Source organism: Heterocephalus glaber, unplaced genomic scaffold (assembly GCF_053883595.1).
Source record: "Heterocephalus glaber isolate CG9 unplaced genomic scaffold, H.glaber_assembly_v1.0 deba00001497, whole genome shotgun sequence".
Lineage (NCBI taxonomy): Eukaryota > Metazoa > Chordata > Mammalia > Rodentia > Bathyergidae > Heterocephalus > Heterocephalus glaber.
The window spans coordinates 48022815-48040908 of record NW_028258320.1 but is presented as its reverse complement, the minus strand read 5'-3'; the positions used below and the strand labels follow the sequence as shown (position 1 = coordinate 48040908).

Below are 18094 nucleotides of genomic sequence, written 5' to 3'. Positions count from 1 at the left end.
AGTCAAAGGGACTCCTCTAGTCCAGGTGGTACCATCTGTGAATACAAAGAAGTGCTTCCTTCCTTCCTTTCCTCTACCCTTTTGATTCTCAACTTTCTCATCCCCTTTATTAGGGAGAGGGAGCATTATACTTTGGCATGGCAGTTTAGGTAAACAGGGGAAGGACTGATTTCCTGTTGGATCCAGCAAACCTCTCCCAAACAGTAACAATATAATTCTCACACATGCACCAAATGGTCTATGAAAGAATATGTAGCTAGCCCAGGAGTGTGTGGTGACTGATGACTAGATTTAGACACGGAGGTTACCCTCAGCTTCTTGCTGAATCTAGTTTCCAAGACAGCCAGAAAGAGCAGGCCAGGCAGACAACCACTGGCTCTGATCTCAGTCTTGCTGCCCACATCACATGTCTAATAGGTGCGACCTGTTATAATTCCTGGAAAAAGCTATACAAGGGTTGTGCTGTTATAGCACTGAGTTGAAAGGGAAGGTCATGGGAAGACTGGTGGCTGGCATGCCTTCTAACTAGATGAGGAATGTTAATTGAATACCAACCACTAAATTCCAGACTGAACCAAAATCCTAAGACTCTCAACTCAGCACTCTCTGGCCTCAGAAATTAAAGTACTAGGAACTTCAGCTTAAACTTGCTTCTATTCTACAAAGCCCTTCACCCTGAGGAGGAAATTAGAACATATGGGGAAAGTACCTTTCTACTGTAAATTCCAGGTGATCCCAAGATTTAGATGTTTGACATATATGAAGAATACCTACAGCAGAGTGCATGAGCTATCTTTACAATGATCTAACAAAGAAGCCCATGGAGGCTACAGGGTATCTCCAGTTAATTCTACTTGTGTAGACATGACTTAGACATGACCTAGGATTTGACTTTCATCTGGACAAGCTCAAGGCAGTATGCTGGGACACGGCAGGACCTCTTGTATCTGGTCAATATACATCAACCCCAACTACTGGGCTTGATAACTAAAAAGCACATTCAACTAATGAGGAAAGCTATACTCTGTAATTTTCAAGTGATGGCTGTAAAAAAATCCCTTTTTCTGGAGTTGGTTATAAAGATAAACCTGAGAAGTAAAGATGGCTAGCTGTAAACTAAAACAAAGGATAGGCTGCTACTAAACTGCCTCAGAATGAGAAAAAAATAAGTCCTTGAAATTATGAGGGTTATAAGAAAACTGGGTAATAAACACAGAGCTGTATGTTACCATTAACAATGCCTTTAGAAGCTAAAGAGCAGTCACAAAGGGGAAGCACCCTTACAAGCAAGTGATAAGAACAGTCATCTCTAACTCCCAAGGCCACACTTAGCTTTGAAGAATGAAAACATGGGCTTGAAAAGTAGCTCAGCAGTGCTCACCTAGCACGTGCAAGACCCTAGGTGTGTCCCCAGCAACGCAAACACCCATAAATTTCAGAGATATACCATTCAGTATGAAGCCATGGTACAATAATCCCTTGCATTTCCTACCATGAAGACAGATAAATACAATTCAAAGACTAAGTAGTAGTAGACAAAGGGTCACAACAATGACTTACTCAACTTCCCGGCATGGAGACACTTAATAGGAACATGGGACATTGGAAGAACTGACCAAGAATGAGACAAACAATATTAAGAACAGTTAGAGGGCTCTATGACTGGAACAGCACAGGGACAGTTGAGTCAGGACTAAGACAGAAGGCCAGTGTCATGTTTTGCCATGTCAGCACCTTAAGACCCAGCACTACCATTTCTTTGGGGTATTATACTTTCCAAAAACATTGAGAATCCTAGGATAGTCATTTTAAAAATATACTCTGGGGCAGAGAGATTCCACTCACTGGGTTCAATAAAACCAACAGATCCACTTAAACTACATATAACCTCATAGGCATGAAGAACTGAGTTGCTCTCATTTCTTTGTGGGAAAGAAAAAAATTGATAAATATCATAGTGATACATGTCATAAAATGACCTTTAATGTTTCCCTCTTACAATACATTACTGCTTAAAGTAGAAATGGCACACAACTCCTTAAGACTAGCTTGAGGAAAGAAGCTCTCAGGTTCCTGGTTGCTGTGCACTGGAGCAGCCCCAGGCACGGAGTTCAGTACCAACTCTGGATCCATATACACACATCTGTGAAAGCTCACCAACTCTGGAGTTCTGGGACCGGCAGTATAGAGTCAATGTATGCCAAGTACAGCACTGTTCTATCTGTATTAATTGCTCCCTATATGTCCCCTCTTCCTGCATCCAATATTGCTATTTTCAGCTTTGTAAGGTACTAAGGAATGCTCTGCCTTTGCAGGGCCTAAACCTCCCATCATTGCAGATTTGAATCCTCTGTTCTGCTCTGCATTTGCTTTAGACATTTTGGGAAGTGTGATCCATGCTAACATGACTTGTCTTGTCCAGGGGACTCTTGGAAGTTGCATGTTCCATGTTTCTTCCCAGTTGACAGCTCCCTTTTATATCTACCACAGTAGGGCAATAACAAAGAACTGCATTTAGGAGTGAAGACAAGAGTCTATCTTCTTTCTATACCTAGTCAATCTTTGTCTTGATAGCCTTTTCACTTTCTTTAACGTGCATGTTTGCATGTACACAGTTCTGGAAGGATCCTCTTATCTGAGGCAATGGAAATACTTTTTGAATTCATGGAGTTTTCCTTTTCATTGAATGATGTTCAAACTGCAGATTGTTCTCTGCCTTCCCAGATGTCTTCTCGTTGCTTGGCTTCCAAACGTTTTCGCTCTGTTTTTTTTTTAAAAAAAAAAAAGGCACACTTAAATGTGGATGTATACTTCATACAACCAGTGAGTCTCCCTTAATCCAAATTACAAAGCAATCTTTAATCATAAGACAGGTGGATTTCCTGGTCACCTTTTACTTGATTCCACAAGTTGGTATCTTTAACTTTTTACCAGCTTTGTAAGCAGAAATGACACTACTATAGGTGTATTTTTGGTACACGTGTGCATGGTTCTGGTCAAATCCAGGACTTCGCACATATGAGGGATGCACTCTACCACTAAGCTATACTTCCAGCTCCCACTATCTTTTATGTAATAAAAGATTTGGGGCTCACAGAAATTAAAGTATATGGAATAAGTCAAGGCTAGCAGGACCTAGATTCTAGTTTTCCTGATATATATTTATCTTAATTCTACTTTTCAGCTGTGTTCAGTGCTTCAATATAATTGCCCATTATTCCTTGTGTACGATTTTTATATTTCAAGAGGAATCAAGAATATGTCTTAATATTCTTCTATTTTGTTGCTTAAATGCAAATAACCACTAAGCTTTATTCATATCTCCTACTATAACTTTATTAGAAAAATATTTCAGAAGTAAACCAAATCTTAGTATTTTGCAGAATACTTTCAGAAGCCAGAAATATACTGGAATATACAATTCCAATATGGAAAAATGACCATTTATAATGGAGGAAAAATTGACTAACCAAAAAATGTACAAATCTGAATAAGCCAGCTTCAATTTTTAATACAAAACTTGCTTTTCCATATTACCCTTACCAAGACCTGATAAAATAAAAACTGGAAGCAGTGGCATGTGCCTATAGTCTTGGCTACTTGGGAAGCTGAGGTGGCACAGATTACTTGAGTCTAAGAGTTCAAGACCAGCCTACATAGCATAATGAGACACCATCTCCAAGCCAAGCCAACAAAACAAAACAAATATATGGTTTGGTAGCCCAAACACTTTGTTAGGTTCCATAATACTAGTTCTAATTTTATGGCCAGTTGCTTATCTTGATACCATAAAATGCAGACAATAAGCCTAAATGCTTCTTTGTAAGCAAATTGATAATGCCTATGAAAGACTGCAAACCAGGTGAATTACAAAAATCAAGGTGAATTTAAAGTTAACTTGCTATTTTGACATATCTTTCAAAATCAACAGAGTCTCTTACAATATTCTGAGCTCTATTTAACTCTAATGGCAAAGAAGTTTGACAGGAAGCTGAGTGGCACTTGGAAATGTGAGCGAGAAATTCCCTGCTATTTGGGCACCATCTTGTGGTATTTTCTGAATATAGCAGCAAAGTTACAAGATGCAAAAAATGGAGGTCAGCAAATTGCAAACTAAAGGATGGTTAATAAAGTACCCTAGGACTCAGCTGTAAGGGAAGATTGAATTAAGCTGAGATTCTCTAAGAGACAGTGGGAAGACAACTGACTTGTCTAAAAAATTTAAGGATTTTTGTAGGAAGGCAGTATGATTTTGATTCTTACAAACATGGAGAAGTTAGGAGGAGATCTAAAGGCAAAGGGAGGATTGGATAAAATCCCTGGCCCAAATCAACACAAAATTGGTTCTAGATTTAAAAGAAAAGTTAATAAACAAGAAAAGTGAATTGAAACTCAACTTTTTCAGTCAGGTAGGAAATAAATCAGAAAGGTAATATGAGAAGTTATAAGAAAAGGCATCTAGGAACAGTAAATGTAACAATCCACAATTCTAAAATTAAAACAGTTCTAAAAAGAAACAAAACAAATTGTTTTAAGTTTGGGCCCAAACTCACTGATGATGGCAAAACTAACCTGAAATAACACACAGGGTTGATTATAGTCTGTATATATTCCATTCAATATGAATAGAAATATACCCTGCTGAAATATTAAATGTGTTTGATTTTGGTGTTATGAAACATGTATCATAGATACTATATTACCTTTCTAAAATCTGAAAAGTTTAGAATTCTAAAACACACCCTATGCTAATGCTTTCTAATTAAAAAAAAAAACAACATAGCTCTGTATTACCAAATATATGTAAGAGGAAATTTTGGTGGTAAACAATATGAGAAAATTAATAACAATAGGAAGACAAACTGAGAGGCACAAAGAAATAGTGAAAATGTGGGCCGGGGATTTAGCTCAGTGGTTCCGGCGCCCGCTGCGCAAGCGCAAGGTCCCAACTTTAATCTCCCTGGTACCAAAAAATAATAGTGAAAATGCGAGGTATAAATTTACCAAAACAGAATATGAATACCACAGAGAAATACAGGTTAGGATGGGACTTACAATAATATTTTCATTTTTACGAGGAAAATAAGACTGTAAAGCTTACGTGACATGCCTAAGGCTACATAATTAGTGAAAGGCCAGAAGTTGGAACCCAGGTCCTTATTCTTAACCAGCACATTTTCCACTATCCTGACATCTGAAAATAGTATCTACAAAGAAAAGGAAAAGCATGTTAAAAAATGTATTGACATAAAGAATTGTCCCTTTTTTAAAGAGAAAAGAAAACAGATAATAGCTGACAGACTTCATAAAAAGAAAAGGCTCTTATTAACTTTACCTCTTATAATTAAGAAAAGAAAACTAAGCAAAGAGAAAGCCCAGTAGCAGCCAAAGGGCAAAGAGCTAAGAGGGAGAATAGATTAGAAGAAATGATTAATCTAAAGCAGTCACATAAACTGGCCCTGAAGACTTCTATTCCTTAGTATAACAAATATATTGACAAGTAACTGTATTAAATGAATTGCTCCAGATCATGTACCTATCAGCTACCACTTCTCAGGGAGGGAATGGTAAGCATTTAAGATTAAAACAAGCCAGTTTGACCACATTGAAAAAAAAAAAAATTTTTAAGGGAGGGAGGAAAAAAGAAAGGAAGGTGTACAAATTAGACTTTCAAATTTCACTTTTACATCTAAGAAAAATGATCACAAAATCTACTTGAAGCCACCTACAAAGTAATAATCAACATGCTTTGTGAAGAACAAATCTGGTCAAATTAATTTAATTGCCTTATTTTATGGAGTGACAGACCTGATAAAGAATATTAATCTAAGTAATCAATTTTAGCAAGGTTTTAGGTTTCAAATTTAACAAATATTTGTATAATCATTAATATACTAGAAAAATGTAGTCCAGATCTCATAAAGAGGCATTTTATTCTGGAGAGAATGATTATCTGAGTATTCCACATCAACATAAGAAATAATGTGCTACTTTTTTTAATACTTGGTGAACTGGTCAGCTAGTTTTCACCTATAATTTAGGCAAAGGAAGTAAGCTTATTAAGTAACAACCAACATGAAAAAATAGGTAAGTACTACATCTCAAGAAAAAATATTGCCTAAAAAATATGATTACTGATGAAGGGAACATCAGAGAACAGGGGAGAAAAGACATTAAGAAAATACCTGAAAGAGCACCCGGAAGGAAGCTCCCCACCCCCATCACAGGCTCCTAAGGCAGTGAAGCTCAGCCGGTCCCATCACCCGGAAGGAAGCTCCCTCGCCTCCATCCCAGGCTCCCAGGGCCAAGAAGGTGAACCGGTCCCAGCACCCAGAAGGAAGCTCCCCCACTGCCATCCCAAGCTCCTAGGGCAGAGAAGGTGAGCCGCGTGGGCGCCAGAAGCACCCCCCCTGCCCCGTGGAAATGAGAAGACACATAAACAAGCCTCAAAAACAGAGTTCCAGATCACGTACAGCAACCCCAAAGGGAAACGAGATGGAACACTCTGATACTCAACCATCTGGACTCTCTGAATTGGCAACAAAAGAGGATCTGGGAAAAATGAAATCAGAAATAATTACTCAGATAACAGCAAAGACTTTGCTCATGGTGCAAGACATGATTAATAAATCTAGAGAGGACACAGATAAAAAAATAGAGGATCTGAGGAACATGATGGAATCCCAACATAGGAAACAAATGGAATCCATAAAACAGATGCAAATAGATTTCCAGGAGATTAAAAACTCCATCGAAAGTCTGCGCAGCAGAATGAACCAATGTGAGGATAGAATTTCACATATAGAAGATAAGATTGCAATTAGTGACCAGGAAAAGAAAAATTGCTTTAAAATTGTAAGGGAACATGAGAAATCAATCCAGCAGTTGCTAGACGATGCAAAGAAGAATAACATAAGACTGATTGGAGTCAGTGAGGAAAGAGGAGAGAGTGCAGATGACATAAAAAAACTCTTCACAGAAGTGATGGCAGAAAACTTCCCAAGGAGGGGAAAAGAACTTGACATACAGATAGGTGAGGCATATAGGACTCCAGCTAGCCTTAATCAAAAAAAATCTACACATAGGCATATAATAGGATTCCAGAAATCCAACAGAAGAAAAAATTCTACAAGCAGTGAGAGAAATGAAACAAATCACATACAAAGGAAAGCCCATCAGAATCACAGCAGACTTCTCAATGCAAACCCTCAAGGCAAGAAGAGCTTGGAGTGATGTATTTCAAGCCCTAAAGGAAAACAGCCTCCAACCCAAATTGATGTACCCTGCAAAACTATCTTTCAAAACTGATGAAGAAATAAGATACTTTCATGATAAACAGCACCTCAGGAACTTCATGAATATCAAAATGGCACTCCAAAAAATTTTAGACAATACCCTAGGAAAAGACAGTGAGGATCACAACCCCAGGAAACCCAGCAGAATGAATCCACTGGGTGTGACAAATTAAACACAAAGGGGGAGAATCCAACAAAAAGAAAAAGTCATGACAAGGCTTTTAAAACTTTTGACTTCATCTCCCTAATGAGTGTATAATTCAATCTTATTATTGTACTGATTAGTATTTTTCTGATTCTAGAGTTGCACACCATTCCTTGTGCTATACTGGCTATTTATCATCTTCTTACGTCTACATTTTAATTGGGTTGTCTATTAATGAGCGCTAAGAATTCTCTATATAGTCTGCTCACAGGTTATATGCATTGTAAATATGGTCTGTTTAGGGACTACTTTTTATTTTAATGATGTCATTTAAAGTTCTAAATTTTGATGGAATCTCATTTATCATTTTTTTTCTTTTATACATCATGTTTTTTGTATCCTAGGTAGTCCTTGCCTACCCTGAATTCATAAACATTTTCCCTTATAATTTCTTCTTAAAGTTTTATACTTTTAGGCTTTCTTATTTAGGTTCATAGATACCTTCAAGTTATTTTCATGTATGGAAAAAAAGAGTTGAGATTAATTTTTTATATATGGATACCAGGTGTTCCAGTGTCGTTTGCTGAAGACACTATCTCTTCCTCAGCTCTTGAATCGAGTTTATATTCTATAAAATGCTAATGTTAAATAATCTTTCAAAACTCAGTGGAACATATATGTGTGGTTCTATTTCTAGATTCTCTGTTTAATTCAAATGATCTGTATGTCTTTTCTTACACCAACACTGCCTTGATTACTGTAGCTTTAGAAGTCTTAAAATTGGGTGCTAAATGTCTTCCAACACTGTTTCCATTTTTGTTTTTGGCTTTTCTGGGTCCTTTGTATTCCTACATAACTTTTAAATTTCAATATCCAGTTCTTCATTTATAGTAAGTATTCACAGACCTGAATTTTTATATACCTTGTGTTTTCTAATCTTGCTAAATTCAAGTACAAGTTCTAGGGGCTCCTAGAGATTTCTTAGTATTTTCTCTGTAGATGAGCGTTTCATCTACATATAAAGATTTTGCTTCTGCCATGCCAATCCTATCCTAGTTGTGTCATTTTATTGCCAGACTATTTTGGTTTAGACCTATGTTTCAAAGTCTAATGGACAGATGAAGAGTAGGCATATATGCCCTTGTTCCCCACTTTAGGGAGAAAGCATTGTTTATCATCTCCATTCATAGAAGGAGTTTTTGTTGGAAGTATGCAGTACATGTCTCTGATCTGTTGAGAGGGCTCTGTTCTACTTCTAGTCTCCTGATAGCTTTTACCATGAACAGCTGTAGAATTTAGTCCAATACTCTTTCTCCAACTAGTGACAGGATCATATGGCTTTTTCCTTTCCTCTGTTAAAATGATTACTTTTGGGGGTGGATCTTCCAATGCTGAACAAACACTACCATCCCTATAATAAAACCACTTTCTACATACTGCCAGATCTGACTTCTAAGAGTTTGTTTTGTTAAACAAATTTCTATCAATGTTCATACTTTTTTCTTCTATTATCTTTATCCAGTTTTAGGATTAGCACAATGTTGATTTCCTAAAATGAGGGGAGAAGTGTTCCTTTTTTCTGCTTTAAATGTTTGATATAATTTATCAGTTAAAATGTTTATGAGCCTGCTGTTGTCATATAGGTAGGTTTTCAAGCTAGGAATATACTTTCTTTAATAGGTGCTATTCAAATTTTATATTTCCTCCAGAGTTAGTTTCCTTAATTTGTCTTCTAAGTTACTTCTTAGAAGTTGTCAAATTTATTTCAAAAAAATTTTTGTAATATGCTTTCTATATCCTTTTACATTCTGTAAAATCTGTGGTAACATCTCCTAGATCTTAATATTGTAATTTAAAAAATGTATAACTGATATTGTGTAATAGGAAGAAAAGGTCTAAAAGAGCAGGGAAATTGGGAGGGGTAGAGGAAGGGAAAAAAGGGAAAGGAAAAAATATGAAAAGAGGAAAAAAATGGAAACAAGGTCTTTGCAAATAGGGAAGGGTAGAGGGGGTGAAGGGAGGGCAAGGGAAGGGGAAAAAAATAAGAACCAAGAGGCTCATGTAATGGTACAAGATCCCAACGATGAATGTAACTGTATTTTATACCTACAATGTACCAATAAAGTTAATGGGGAAAAGAAAATACCTGAAAGCCTAGATTATGAGCCAGTAATACAGCATTATCCTTTAAGGCAGAAAACGGAATGCCTAAAAAGGTTTTCAGAAGTTGGCAACCATGGTTAAATTTGTTTGTTACAGTAGACTAAGTATTACATAGGGATGATCTTAAGTTCTTAGTGATTTAATTATCAACTGTTTACTTACTCTGCCTTTTAGACCTATGAACCAAAACACGGCTTTTCAGAACTAGCCATTAATCACCTATCCCCAAGCATAAAATGGAAATTAATTATGAAACAAAATTACAGCAGGCTTTGAAAACGAGAGGGTTAAGCTTATTCTAAGAGGCAATGATATCTATATCCAATTTTAGATAGGAATCAAACATTTGGATAAGTGAAACATGGGAAAACTTTATACATATTCCTAAATTGGGGCACTAAAAAATGATCTATCCTTTATGCTTTCATTTTCCACTTTTAGTGTATCTCTGATCTGTTATGCACTGTGTTGAACTAAAAGATACTTTTCTCATGTTCGGGGACTATGTACTATAATAGCTGTCTTCCTCCTGATATAATCAATGTGATTTGCTTAAAATGATTTGGAAACTTCTTTTTCTCAATTGTTTTTTTTGGTTTGCTATTTTGGTACCAGGGATCAAATTCAGGATGTGCTTTCAAGGCAGGTGTAGCGCCACTGAGCTAAATCCTCAGCCCTCTTTTTCTCAATTATTCCAGGAGTAGCACTAATTTCTGAATCTCCTTTAAAGGTGTAAAGAAAATACAAGTAGAGTGGAAAATCCTAGCAGGAAAGTATTTAAAATTCAAATTTACAAATTCCAAACTCATTAATTAGAAGGAATTTCTATATTCAATGATTAATTTTAGATTTTAGAAACATGGAAGGCTTAAGAGTTCAGAGTAAAATCATAAGATCTATGAATAAAAACTAAAGAAACCAACGTCACTCATGTATTCAATCAATGAACATGGGTGGGGTACCTTTTTATGTCCTAGGTACTGAGGTAGGCAACAGAATTCTTTATATAGGAGAAAGAAGGCCCAGAACATTATTGTATAGTATTAATGAAAGTACCTATGCCAGGATGGTACACAGATTAACTCCCACACTAATTCTGGTCAGTTGGAAATGGTCATGTCAATACTAATCAACAGTGAGTATCATGACTGATTAGTACTATTTGCTATGTGTAGTGGATGGGGGAGTAGCAGTACATAATACAAATTTGTCATTACTGGCTTTTATTACTATAATGTAGAACACTCAATTCTCATGAGTCACAGAAGAACAGTATCATGGATTCGTAAAGCATCTTTCCAAGCATTTTTACAAACATTGACTTATGTTGTGCTGATTAGGTAGGGAGAGCAGTACTTTCACTTTGTTGGAAAGTGGGGCAAAGAGAATATAATTGACTTCCCCAGGCCACACAGCTAGTTAATGGCAAAATATCTATTAAAGCTCAGATTCTCTCATTCCTAAATGATCTGCCCTTGATCTTTATGGTTAAATGTTGCTCAAATAGAATGGTGTCCAGATGTTTTACTAGAAAAAAGGAGGAAGCTGCTTTAAACTATCACACAGATTCTTCTGACAGTGAAAGTTGCTAACCATTGGTATTGCTATGAAAAAGAAGTCTATCACATTTCATTCTCTGAAGACTTAAAAGATTTTATAAATGTAAAAGTGACATTTATATAATTTTTATTATATAAAATACAGAATAATATTTTTTTTTCTGGGAAAAAATGTCAATCATCTCAAAAGTCCTTTAGGAAGGACTACAGTACTGTACAAAAAGTATGAGTTTTAACTGGAGAGATCTACATTCAAATCTCTCCTCTCATTTTACCACGTGGATAACTTTAGTCTAGGTACTAAATTCTTTGGGCCACCTCTAAACTAGAGATAATACTATTCATCCCACCTTATAATGACACAAAACTACTACAAAAGGCTATACTGATTGCTTGGAATTTCCTACCAATTCTTTTCATGAATAAAATCTTTTTAATGCCTTTTCATCTTAAATCTTCAGAAATGAAATTTCTGGCTGGGGATGTAGCTTAGTGGGAGAGTACTTGCCTAACTTGTACAAGATTCTGGGTCCAATCTAACACCTGGGGGGTTGGAGGAGGGGAGACAAAGGGGGGGTTGGTGAAAGAAAATGAGAGGAGAAATATTTGCTCTAAATATCTAAAAGTAGTCCATATTTTATTCCTTACTCAAGGCAGATAGCCCCACTAGATTGTAAGTCTTAAGGAGAGGAAATCTTGCTTTCCAATTCTCCTACATAGGGAAAGACAATGCTTTGTACAGTGAATGCCAAATAAAGCTAATAGAGTATTACAGGATTTTTAAAATAAAGAGTAATGATAAAAAAATTATGCATTGTAATCTATGTTGGATTCACTACATAATGATCTTATTATTACTAATAAAAATAGCAGCTAACATTTATATACCTACTATAGGCCTACTGGAACAGCAGTGCCAGTTCCTTTGATTTTAAAAAATAACTCTTTTATAGACTATCTCATCTGATTTCCATTTTATGAACAAGGAAACAGAGACCTCCAGAGAGTAAGTAAATTGCCCAATCACATAGCTAGTAAATGGCAGAGCAAGGACATAGGACCTAGGCAACCTGATTCCAGAATCAATACTGTAATGTTATCCACTAAGCTGTACTGCTCCCATCTGGAACAAAAATAAATGTTCTGCTTAATACCCAAACAGTACTTATAATTTCCACAGGAAAAAACTTTTTTTTTTAAAGTGAGAAGGCTTGGGCTCCGTGCAGGTGTATGAATATCCGCTCAATACAAAAAGGTGCTGAAAGAGACCAAGAAGATTTCCAAATGCATTTTTTAGGCCTGAAGAATAGGAGAGCTCTGAAGCATAAGAAAGGAAGGGTCCCCTGTAATCCATACAGTCTCAGTATCAACAGACAGGATGAACTTTTCACAGTGAGTCTCTACTCACAAACGCATTCTTTAGAAAAGTAACAGAGTATTAAGTTAGCCAACAGACTCTTTTTCTTTCATTGCATCACTGAGGTGTCCTTTATATAGCAAAGTATTTAAAACAAATACTTGAAGTGGAGCTGCATGCTGATGTACCTACAGACAACTAGAGGAGAATAATCAAAGGATATCCATGTAAAACAACTGTTGCAGTAGTTAAGTTACAGAGATTCAGCTAACATTAAACCCATGCGGAAGCATGGTACATTGCACAAGGAGTCATATCTCCTTCTTTAGAAACCACTGTTAATAACCTCTACTCATCTTTTGAGATAATCATAGCTATCACAGAGAAATAATGTTCCTTAGAGATAACCAATTAATAAAGGATATTGCAAATTCTTCTTTAGTTCTGTTACTACCACCTATAAAAACCAGGGCAATCCTCTCTGCTTTCCATAGTCTATAAAAGGCCTCTGAACAAAGCACTGGGAAAAGTCAAAACTATCTCATAATCATTAAGGTTTCAAAACTTAGTTGCAATCAACTCTGAAACTCTAGCACCTGCCATGACACACTCTGTCACTGGTTATCTGGCCAGTGCAGCTGAGAGTCCGAAAGCTGCCTGCTATCATCAAAGCAGAGTGGACAGGAAGTATTAATGGCCTTGTTAAACTGGTAATAAACAAGGAGTTGGAAACTTCATTCATTTAATAGAAAAAATGAAGTCACTTTTCAGTAAGTGAAATTTTCAGAATAAATTGCCTCCACAGATTCCACAGATCTTAGGCTAAGGCAATGAGACTGTCTAAAGCCTGAAGGTTGATAAAAAGCATTTAAGTACCAAGCCCACGTCTCAAGTCTTTACATACAATTCAACAGCCTATAAAGGAGAGGTAACTTCAACTCCCAACTATAAGGCAAGAAAAATCCTGCTTGTGGACAAGGAAATTATTTTCTGAGAACTCTTAGATACCAGAAAATAATTAAAAGAGGTGAATCCAAATGTACTCTAATTGAGCCACTCAAGACTGTCTTAAAAAGACAAACATCCCTCTTACCGTTATTATCACTAATGTCAGTTGCTGGTTTTATCTTAATTTGTCTTCTACCTAAGATCTAAACCATTTAATAACATCATGGCAATACCATGGCAATCGTGGCCTAGTAAAACCACAGCAAATGTTTTCTAATCTAGGAGACAATTATGTTTCCACAGGAAAAGTTTTTCTAAGTTTGGAGCAAGAACCAAAGAAAAAGGGCCAGGGATTTAGCTCAGTGGTTTTACTGCCTGCTGCGCAAGCACAAGGACCCGAGTTCAATCCCCGGTACCAAAGAAAAAGCCAAAAATGAGCTGAGGCCAAAATCTATCTCTTAGAAAACAACAGCAGGAGTACAGATTAGGATGTCTTGGTATGTGAGGAACACAAAAAATCCTGAAATGTCTTTCTCTTATACATAAAGCTTGAAAACAACTTTTATAAACTTGAGAGGCTCCTAGAAATGGAAATGACATGGAATGGGGTTCTTTATTTTTTTTTTTAAACACACATCTTACAGTGAACTCTAAGAGGAACTAGGGAAGAACACCATTGTATCAACTCACCCCTGGCTTCTTGCAGTTTCTTGAGCTCTGCTTCCCGTTCTGTTTTGCTCTGTTTGCTTCGAACCCCAAGGGCACTGATGACTAACCTTCTGGCTAGGGCTGCTGAGGTTTCAGGTCGCTCCTTAGGTGGCTGAAGGAATTCTGAATGGGCAAGAGGAAGAGAGTAGGAGGGGATAAGGGAGAAAGCACTCTAGCTCCAAGTGATTTAACTCAGTAATTAACATACAAAATAGACTAACAAGGTCTGCATCAGCAGTAATTAATACAAATCGGATAGATGAGGATCAGAGGAAGTTAACACGGCAAAGCACAAACAACCCTGCTTCATTATCTGCATTAAGGCAATTTCTTACAGTGACTATCAAACAGGTAAAAGCAAGGTAAACTAGGTACAGCGTCATCAAAAACTGGTTGCTAGGGCCAGGGATTTAGCTCAGTGGTACTGTGCCTATAGTGCAAGGTGCTGAGTTCGATCCCTGGTACCAAAAAACAAAACAAAACAAAAAAACCTGGTTGCTCCATTCCTTGCAGCTAGTATCTCCCACTTTCCAACCAGCTGTTCTGATGGCTTATTTCCACCACAGTCCTTTTTCTTTTTGTCCCTAAAAGTATACTTCCTTCATATGAAAAATAAAAATGATGTCTTTACAACTCTGGATGGGGTACAACTGCTGTAAAAAACAGTAATGCTGTCATCAAAAGGAAAAATAAAAAAACCCAGAGATTTTAAACTCACCAGCATAAGCTTTAGCTTTGGCCTTGGCTGCTCTTGTGGCCTGCGATAAGGGCCGGATCTTCACCATGGTATGTTTAATACTCAAAGCATCACGAGCTTCGAGTAGGAATAAATGTAAGGAAACAGAAGACATGAAGTAGAGTTATATAGAGGAAAATTAAGTATTTCCTAGATCTTATTTTTTTTCAAAGCAAAAAAAAGATCATAAAATACAGAAAAATGTAAAGAACTTGGCAGTGATTATGTCAGATCAGGTATCAATAAACTGCGGCTCCAAGACCAACCCCAGCCAGCCACCTATGGTTATAAATACAATTTTATGAAACAGAGCCAGAACCATTTATTTGCATATTGTCTGTGGCTACTTTCTCGCTACAAAAGCAAAGTAGCAATAGAAACCTTCTGCCCCACAAAGTCTAAAATATTTATTACTTTACCTTTAGGGAGCAAGTTTGCAGACCCATGTCCTAGATGGTTCAGACAGGAACCAACATTTTAACATTTCTAATTTCTCTGAATGTCATGCATCAGATCTATCATGAGCCTAATGATTTATGTACAAAGGCCCAATCACAAATTCAGAAAGTGGGGACTGCAATTTCTCACTGATAGGCTAAAGGGCTATTTCAAATTCATTAGTCTGACGCAAAAAAAATAAGATATACTGTTAAGACTTAGTCCTACTGCCTTCTTACATCTCTATCTGTAATCTGTTTATGCACTATCATGTCTGACAGTTATGTGTGCGAATAATCTTGGAAGTAGTTGATTATCTCTCCAAATATCATCGGATTAACAGAAATGGGAGAGGGGCAACACATGAGTACCCAAGCACCATGCTTCAAAAACTTCTATCTATTCTACTATCTATATTAGCTGAATAAAATGCCCAATTGGAAATAAGTAGTAGGAGAAAATGGACAATAAGGAAACACTGAAATACACTGGATGAGTACCTGTGATTGGACTGGAGAATACTCCTAAAGCATGTGTATCATCCACCCATTTAATATCAAATCCTTTCTTTCTGCAACAAAAGAAAACAATTTTATTTCTTAAAATAAAATTTACTTTTATGAAACATCTTTCAAACAGAGTCTTATATAGCATTTCATGAGACAGAGAAACACTCAGACTGCACAGGTGGAATGGGGATAATGACACAAAATCACCTTGGAGGACAGAAGAAGCCCCTGAATTTTAAGAGCAATAATACCACCATAAAGAATTACCTGGGAGTATTTTATGTTCCCAGACATTTTATAGACATCAACTAATTAATCCTCACAAGTCTCCTGGGAGACAAAGTATTTACTGCACTATTTATAAAACATGTTCTTATGGAACAGGGAATGAAAAGAGATGGAAAGGGAAGTAGAGGAGGGGAGAAGAATATAGGGGGAAGTAGTCAAAGGAGGTCACTTAGATTTAATGCAAATGTACATTCTGTTGTTGAGAGAAACAGAAACAAATGTATTGCATTTCAAATTCTTTAAAAAGTCAAGTAATGGAGAAAAAAGATAATTATAATCATAGAGGCTTATCTACTCTTTTTTAGTTGTTATAGAAGGGTGGTAAGAAAGAGAAAATAGAAAAGATTGTGACAAATTCAGAAAAAACAATTAATGATAAATGAAATCATGATATGAAAAATACCAGACAAGATTAGAAAGTATCAAAAGAATGAACATTTAGGTACTAGAAAAATACCTTCATTTTGGAACAGAACTATATAGTAAGACAAAGACTTACCAGGATGATAATCTAAGTTATTTTTTTCAGTAGGAGTTTAAAACTGCTCATGAATTCAATAAAGTTCACTGGAAAAATCATGGGTTTGAGGGTCACATATACAAGGACTTAAGGTTCTATTACCTTCAGACTATCAACTTTCTTGAGGCTGTCTGTTCGTCTGTAAAAATGGGCAGAGTACCTTCCTTGTAGAGTTGTGAAAATGGAAATGAGATCATCCATAAAAAGGCCAAGAACAAGGTACTGAGCACTCAGTGGGCATATTATAAATGAATGGTGCTCACTTTTATTAAAAGCAATGTTCATCAGGAAGATTATGAACATTAATGAAGACAGTAATAAAAACACAAGTTGACTCTGGTTACAGACTTATAGCCATTATTCTAAGTTTCTGCACCATGACCTTTTAAAAAATTATTTTATAAATCATTATAAAGGAAAAAAAAAGACAATTGCTAAAATATTTTTCCTCTTTAATAGTAAGACCAAAAGAAAATCTCATTGAGGGAAAAAGGAATAAAGTAGGCTTCAAAGGTTAGAGTATTTCCTGAATATAAGCATAAGATTGACCACATCATAAAATGATCATAGAGGTTAAAGACTGGAAAAGTTCAACAGCAAAAGTCTATACTACAGGATAGTTTGCAAAATGGCTGGGAAAAGACCTAGATTGGTTCTGAAAGGTCGTTTAGACTTTAGGATTTTATAATCCTTTAAAATTCGTACCTTTTGGAAATGTTTTTGGATTTGAAAGAAAAATGGTCTTGCAGGTAAGATTACAGAGAACAAACCCAAGGAAAGTAATAATTCATAAGAATTAACCACTCTTGAGAACATTCGGACATCAATAAAATGATCCTTGGTTTTACAAATTGTTGTTATTAATGACAATCAAAGGTAGTTCTAATGTGGAATTTAATCCCACTGATTTTAAAGATCTATGACGACTTTTATACTGAACAAGCCCTGATACTGGGTCTTATCATAATTATAATAAATTAGGGTGCCTGACCTACACTGCACAATTAATGTACGGTTTATGGCAGATATTAACTGCCACAACTAATACATATCTAAGTGGCATCTTAGAGAAGGTGAAAGAGCAATATTTGATTGAAGAGATGATGTCTAAGAGTTCTCCAAAATTAATCAAAAACCTTAATCCTTTGAGTCTGTCAACCCACATAATCTCAATCAGGATTAAAAGAAAGAAAAAAAGAGGCAAGGCAAATTAAAGGGAAGGGGAAAAATAAAAAATAAAAGAGCCAACAACAGTAAAATAACATGACAAGGATTAGTCAATACATATCAGTTACAGCTATCAATGTTAATGGCCTCAACTCACCAATCAAAAGAAATAGACTGGCAGAACGGGTTAGAAAGCAAAATCCAACAATATGCTGTATATAAGAAACATGCTTAATTCAAAAAGAAATTCACAGACTGAAA

General features: G+C 36.2%; 1 protein-coding gene across 11 annotated transcripts in view; it reads right to left on the bottom strand.

Annotated features, from left to right (window-relative positions):
* The window catches only part of R3hcc1l (R3H domain and coiled-coil containing 1 like), a 134972-nt gene that overhangs the window by 38768 nt on the left and 78110 nt on the right, over positions 1-18094 (bottom strand). For 6 of the 11 annotated variants that reach the window (XR_015440396.1, XR_015440394.1, XR_015440395.1 and 3 more), the window contains 4 exons: positions 15850-15920; positions 14894-14989; positions 14158-14298; positions 1962-2761 (listed from right to left, as the gene is read on the bottom strand). Coding sequence is in view for 4 of the 11 variants with exons in the window: in XM_004838633.4 (XP_004838690.2) it covers positions 2694-2761; positions 14158-14298; positions 14894-14989; positions 15850-15920 (376 nt within the window). In the remaining 7 variants the exon portion in view is untranslated. Of the gene's footprint in view, positions 1-1961; positions 2762-5101; positions 5208-14157; positions 14299-14893; positions 14990-15849; positions 15921-18094 lie in introns of those variants that run through there. The other 5 variants (XR_015440393.1, XM_087185097.1, XR_002392594.2 and 2 more) reach the window with 4 other exon arrangements.